Source organism: Dama dama, chromosome 1 (assembly GCF_033118175.1).
Source record: "Dama dama isolate Ldn47 chromosome 1, ASM3311817v1, whole genome shotgun sequence".
NCBI lineage: Eukaryota > Metazoa > Chordata > Mammalia > Artiodactyla > Cervidae > Dama > Dama dama.
In genome coordinates this window covers 3,529,055-3,536,447 of record NC_083681.1, presented here as the reverse complement: position 1 = coordinate 3,536,447, position 7,393 = coordinate 3,529,055, and the positions used below count along the sequence as shown (strand labels likewise).

At 37.4% G+C, this 7,393-nt stretch overlaps 1 protein-coding gene and 1 non-coding gene across 2 annotated transcripts; one reads left to right on the top strand and one right to left on the bottom strand.

The window, feature by feature from the left end:
• The first annotated feature begins 755 nt into the window (after positions 1–755).
• Positions 756–1,693, top strand: LOC133064590 (olfactory receptor 5G25-like). The gene is given in 2 exon segments (XM_061154883.1): positions 756–1,404; positions 1,407–1,693. Coding segments are annotated over 2 exon segments (936 nt in total).
• Positions 1,694–4,193: 2,500 nt separating this feature from the next.
• Positions 4,194–4,300, bottom strand: LOC133064736 (U6 spliceosomal RNA). The gene has a single exon (XR_009694701.1). It is a non-coding gene; the product is annotated as a U6 spliceosomal RNA (small nuclear RNA).
• Between the last annotated feature and the right edge of the window lie 3,093 nt (positions 4,301–7,393).

Genomic DNA, 7,393 nt, shown 5'->3' with positions numbered 1-7,393 from the left:
CCTACTGAATATGTAAGAACTCATCTCTCTAATGGGCTGAAAAGAGAATGGACTTTGATAAAGTAATCAGCATGTGTATTAATAATATGAGGAATATAGGTGTTTTAGAGAAGGCATCACAGAGTAGACACTGCTGAGGACTTTGAACTCTGTTCAAAAGCCAACTTCATTTGTCTGAGCTTGCATTCCTTCTTAGACTTCAGAAGTTATCTTTTAGACAAGACACTGACTTTTTTTTTTTTTTCCAGAATCTGAAGCAATTAGCAAAGAAGTTATATTTCTTACAGACTTTATCTAGGGTGAGAGTGAGAACTATCAGCCTGAATTCATCAAATGCATGTGACACCTTATCTGTCAAATGTGTCTTAAAATATCCTTGGTTCAAAGGCAGGGATTTTTAGAAATGTAATCTGGCAGTTAAGAGGAGTTACCTTAGATAATCTCCAAACGCTACTTCTACACCAAAAAAAAAAACAAAACAAACAAACAAAAAAAAACACCCTATGATTCTCATCAAAAATTCTGTTTTGATAAAGAAGAAACTGAGGTTTAGTGACTCAGTATCATACAAACAATAAGTGGATGGGATGACCACCCAGGAGTAAAAATCAGAGTGTTGTCTATCAATTTGCCCTGTAAATGTAAAAAAGACAAAAGCTTCATTCACTTTTAAAATGAGGACACCCAATTAGGAATTGACTCAAAAAGAAAGATTTCTCTCTTTCTCATTACAGATTAGATCAGAGAAATGGATTATGGAAAATGAAACTCTGGTGACTGAGTTTGTTTCCGTGGGCTTGACAAATCGCTTCCAGCTCCAGGTTGTTCTTTTTGTGATATTTCTCTTGGTTTATGTTGCCACTTTTCTGGGAAACTTGGGGATGATCACTTACATTTGAATGGATTCTCGACTCCATAGCCCCATGAGCTTTTTTCTCAGGCACTTGTCCTTTGTGGACGTCTGTTCTTCTTCTGTTATTGGTCCCAAGATGTTAACCGACATCTTTGTGGAGAAAAAAGTCATCTCTTTCTTTGGTTGTGCGGCCCACATCTGGTTTTTTGGTCATTGTGTAGTGACTGAATGTTTCCTCCCAGCTTTCATGACATATGACGGGTATATGGCCATCTGTAAGCCCCTAATGTGTACACTCATTATGTCTCAGCGAGTCTGTGGGCAGCTGGTGGTAGATCCTTATACCGTGGGCCCTATAAGCACCATGATCCACACAACTTTCATCTTTCGCCTGTCTTACTGTGGTCCAAAAATCATCAATCACTTCTTCTATGACCTTCTTCCTGTTCTCTCCCTGGCATGTGCAGACACACGGGTCAATGAAGTTTTACTTTTAATCTTGGCTGGAGCTCCAGGAGTACCCAACAGCTGGATCATCTTGGTCTCCTACATTTAATTGTCATCACTATCCTGAGGATCCGTTCTGCTGATGGGAGGCGGAAAGCCTTCTCCACCTGCACTTCACACCTGACTGCTGTCTCCATCCTTTATGGGACACTCTTCTTCATCTATGTACGTCCAAGTTATAGTCTCTCCCTGGATGTTAATAAAGTTGTTTCTGTGTTCTCTACAGCCGTGATTCCCATGTTGAACCCGCTTATCTATAGCCTGAGAAACAAAGAGGTCCAAGATTCATTGAGGAGGACTTTTGAATGGAAGAAGTTCCTTATGGATAAGTAAATGAGACCACCTTTATACTACAGATTAAGATGTAATACATTATAGGAGAAATAATATAGGGCTGGGAAATGGAAACCCTACATTAAGGTTGAAATTCACCATTCATTAATCTGTATGATTGACATTTCATGCAATATTATACTTTTGCTCAGTTGATTATCAGAGTTCTCAATAAACAGGAGTGAGATTTTGAACTTTAAACTGTGATGAATGGATTATAGAACCCTAAAACTTTAGGAAGCATTCTTTAGCTTTCATGATTAGAAATTGAGGGGTGCTTTATTACATCTGAAATAAATGGAAAAATCTTAACCAATGAACTTAAGTACCTCTGCTTTATTTATGAGATATGGTGATCTCTTCATTGTCCTTGAGCTTTACCTTGATTTTTTCTAATATTAAAGTGTTACATGGCATATGAATTTGGAAGTTTTTAACCATGCTACTTACTAATAATACCTTCATGTTTGAAGTAGATGATTGACAAGGACTTCTAATCTGTTAAATTTTCTACTGATGGTAACAACTTGTTGGGATTTTGCCAGAGTAATAATGTGATTATGCATGCAAAATGCAGAATGCATTGCAATTTTTTTTAAGCTTTAAAGTATATATTTATTTTGAAATAATAATTCCACTCTTGACAATACAACATAAAACCACCTGCATTGATTTGTATACTCATGCACACATATACATAATTAAGAATGCTTGTTGTACTATTACATATTATTTTTCATAGTAAAAATTAGGAATAAATGTGAACAGATAAAAAACAAGTGTTATTAATAGAGAAATTCTTTGTTCAATGCAAAATTAACTTGAAGTATGATGAACTTTTTTGTAAGACTTATATATCAAAGAAAAGACTTTTAATAGTAATTTATTATTTTTTTTAAAGATGGAGTTCTTTTTAATTGTTGTGGCAAAGACTTGTTTAGAATGAGAAATGAGGGCTTCTATAAAATTCTAACAATCTACAATAATATTGTTTTTTTTTTTTTTTGTATCTTACATTATTGGTTTTCTTGTATTTATAGAAATAACTTCCAGATGCAATATTTGAGTCACAGTATTTTATTTTATTTTATTTTTATTAGTTGAAGGCTAATTACTTCACAACATTTCAGTGGGTTTTGTCATACATTGACATGTATCAGCCATGGAGTTACCTGTATTCCCCATCCTGATCCCCCCTCCCACCTCCCTCTCCACCCGGTTCCTCTGGGTCTTCCCAGTGCACCAGACCCAAGCACTTGTCTCATGCATCCCACCTGGGCTGGTGATCTGTTTCACTATAGATAATATACATGTTTCGATGCTGTTCTCTTGAAATATCCCACCCTCGCCTTCTCCCACAGAGTCCAAAAGTCTGTTCTGTACATCTGTGTCTCTTTTTCTGTTTTGCATATAGGGTTATCATTACCATCTTTCTAAATTCCATATATATGTGTTAGTATGCTGTAATGGTCTTTATCTTTCTGGCTTACTTCACTCTGTATAATAGGCTCCAGTTTCATCCACCTCATTAGAGCTGATTCAAATGAATTCTTTTTAATGGCTGAGTAATATTCCATGGTGTATATGTACCACAGCTTCCTTATCCATTCATCTGCTGATGGGCATCTAGGTTGCTTCCATGTCCTGGCTATTATAAACAGTGCTGCGATGAACACTGGGGTGCCCGTGTCTCTTTCAGTTCTGGTTTCCTCGGTGTGTATGCCCAGAAGTGGGATTGCTGGGTCATATGGCAGTTCTATTTCCAGTTTTTTAAGAAATCTCCACACTGTTCTCCATAGCGGCTGTACTAGTTTGCATTCCCACCAACAGTGTAAGAGGGTTCCCTTTTCTCCACACCCTCTCCAGCATTTAGTGCTTGTAGACTTTTGGATAGCAGTCATCCTGACTGGCGTGTAATGGTACCTCATTGTGGTTTTGTTTTGCATTTCTCTGATGATGAGTGATGTTGAGCATCTTTTCATGTGTTTGTTAGCGATCTGTATGTCTTCTTTGGAGAAATGTCTGTTTAGTTCTTTGGCCCATTTTTTGATTGGGTCATTTATTTTTCTGGAATTGAGCTTCAGGAGTTGCTTGTATATTTTTGAGATTAGTCCTTTGTTGCTTCGTTTGCTATTATTTTCTCCCAATCTGAGGGCTGTCTTTTCACCTTACTTATAGTTTCCTTTGTTGTGCAAAGGTTTTTAAGTTTCATTAGGTCCCACTTGTTTATTTTTGCTTTATTTCCAATATTCTGGGAGGTGGGTCATGGAGGATCCTGCTGTGATTTATGTCAGAGAGGGTTTTGCCTATGTTCTCCTCTAGGAGTTTTATAGTTTCTGGTCTTACATTTAGATCTTTAATCCATTTTGAGTTTATTTTTGTGTATGGTGTTAGAAAGTGTTCTAGTTTCATTCTTTTACAAGTTGTTGACCAGGTTTCCCAGCACCACTTTTAAAGAGGTTGTCTTTTTTCCATTGTATATCCTTTTCTCCTTTTTTGAAGATAAAGTGTGCATAGGTTCGTGTTGTGTGTCATCCTTGTGCAGGGGCCATGCTAATCTTCTCTGTATCATTCCAATTTTAGTATATGTGCTGCCGAAGTGAGCACAACATGAACTGCTTTTGCAAAACATTTTGAGTATTGCCAATAAGCAGGCCCATTAATCTAAGATTATAATTTGAAATTTACATAAAGCCATTGTGGACTACTTTTGTATTTCAAAGATGCTATCCAAATTTATAGCTGTACATTAGGGTATATAAACCTTTAGCCACCTGCATTTTAATTCGTGTATATCTTAACTTTCCTTTGAGATCCATTTTGTGAGGAGGTACAAACCTAGCTCCAGTTATCCCACCATCCTAGTATAGGGCTTCCCTGGTGGCTCAGGTGGTAAAGAATCTGCCTGCAGTTCAGGAGACCTGGGTTCAATCCCTAGGTCAGGGACATCCCCTGGAGAAGGGAATTGCTATCGACTTCAGTATTCTTGCCTGGATAATTCCATGGACAGAGGAGTCTGGTGTGCTATAGTCCATGGGGTCACAAAGAATTGGACACGACTGAGCCACTAACACTTTCACGTTCACTATCCTAGTAACTCCTCTACCAGTCGTGACTTCATTAGTGCTGCTGTGCATACAGAATACCCTTCTGATTGTAATCTCTCTGTAGCAGGGCTCTGGTGGAGATTCTTAGTCTGCACAGTGACAAGCAAAGGTGTTCATCACGCAACAGGTGAAATTCAAAACTGAAAATTCAAAGTTGGTGATGGGGAGGTTGCAATACCAAAGGGAGAGTTTCATTTTCTACAATTACACTTGACTCAAAGTCCACAAACCATTTTCAAAAAAATAATATCTCCTCTATATGCCTGATATCCTGAGTGTCTGGTTCCTTAAGGCAGTTGCCTCAAATTTATACAACAGCTTTTTAAATGAAGTTTTGGTGTGTGGCATGAAGAATTGAGTCAATGAACTCTTTATTTAAAAAGTGCTGTTGGAAAACCCAGGTTTCAAGATGGTATCACTACATTGACTACCTTCCTAGACACCTGAAGACACTGAGGAGGATGACAGTCTATATTGTAACGTAACTCATTTTCATTTTCAGTTCAGTTCAGTTCAGTCGTTCACTCATGTCAGACTCTTTGCGACCCCATGAACCGCAGCATGCCAGGCCTCCCTGTTCATCACCAACTCTCGGAGCTCATCCGAATTCATGTCCATTGTGTCGGTGATGCCATCTAACCATCCCATCCTCTGTCATCCCCTTCTCCTCCTGCCTTCAATCTTTCCCAACATCAGGGTCTTTCCAAATGAGTCAGCTCTTCACATCAGGTGGCCAAAATATTGGAGTTTCAGCTTCTACATCAGTCCTTCCAATGAACACCCAAGACTGATTTCCTTTAGGATGGACTGGTTGGATCTCCTTGCAGTCCAAGTGACCCTCAAGAGTCTTCTTCAACACCACAATTCAAAAACATCAATTCTTCTGTGCTCAGCTTTCTTTATAGTCCAACTCTCACATCCATACATGACTACTGGAAAAACCATAGCCTTGACTAGACGGACCTTTGTCAGCAAAGTAATGTCTCTGCTTTTCAATATGCTGTCTAGGTTGGTCATAACTTTCCTTCCAAGGATAAACATCATTTAATTTCATTTTAGGGGGCCTTAATTGTGTAATTCACTTTAATGTAAACAGGCAAAGGGTCTAGGGCATGCTTTTTTTCAGACAGGCAAATTAAGTGATTTCATAAATTTCTTTCAGGATCTCAGATATGGAAAATTAGTTTAGAAGCCTGGAAAATATCTCTAAGTTGACCATGAAGGTTAATTTGGTATGAATAGAATCTTCAATTTTGTCTTTGTTTTAAATGATCTAACTGGGATGTACATATTGTTCAGGGTTTGCATGTGGACTAGAGGTTCTGAAATGTGGTGCAAGATTTACAGGCTCATAGTAACAGAATGTCAGAATTTAGAGTCCTTGGCTTGGGATTTCTCTGGTGGTCCAGTGGTTAGGATTTCCTCCTTCCACTCCAGGGGTTGTGGGTTCAATCCCTGATCGGGGAAATAAAATCCAGCATGCTATGAGGTGTGGTCAACAAAAGACTCCTTGGTTTCTCTGGGGCTTTTATTTCTGCACTTCACTTATTTGGGTAATATAAGAAGGAAACAAACCTCTGAATCAATTGACTTTATTTTCTCATGCTACTCACATGTATAAATTGTCTAATGGATTTTCTGTTTTAGAATCCTTGGAATTAGTGTGGCTGGGAGAACATATATAGTAGTTGTTTCATAGAAACTATTGTTTTCACAGAGGATTATAAGTTGAATGAAAATGTTAAAAGCCTAATTATCAATGTTGCACCTACTTTATTGCCATTGTTTACAAAGGCAATTAGTTGAGGTGATAGATGCATGCGTCCTAGTTTCATCCTTATAACATTTTTAAACCAAATATAATTTTGTCTAATCTGTGACACTTGAAATACTTGTTTTCATCTTCCTTGATAATAGATAAAGCAAATAAAAACAACCTGTAATAAGTTTTGTTTTTTTAAATATGAAATCATTGAAATATTTTACATACACACACACACACACACACACACACGTAAAATAAATAAATATATATATATATATATATATATATATATATATATATATATATATATATATAGTTTTTCTGACCAATCTTAAATTCTACCATTTCAAGCCTTTTCTTTCTCAAGCTACATCACTTTGAAGGCATCACAATAAGTGAATGGTTTCTTATTTCTTTCATTTCCTGTTAAGCAAAACCTTTTCAAGCTTTCTTATCAGGGGAGAGTGGTATTAGATCTGCTGTTATTTCTCCTGCTGCACATCCCATTAATATCTTTGTGTGTTGTGTTGTTGGAACTATTATGGTTATTCTAAGGTCCAAAATATATGCCTCTCATTCATTTTCATACTGTTCATGTGGTACTCAAACCAAGAATACTGAAGCAGTGTGCCATTCCCTTCTCCAGTGGACCATATTTTGTTGGAACTTTCCACCATTACCCGTCCCTATTGGGTGACCCTACATGCCATGACTCTTGGTTTCATTGGTTGTGGTCCATGAGATCAGTTTGATCAACTTTCTGTGATTGTGGTTTTCATTCTGTCCCCTCCCAGAAAGATAAGGATCAGAGGCTTATGGAAGTTTCTT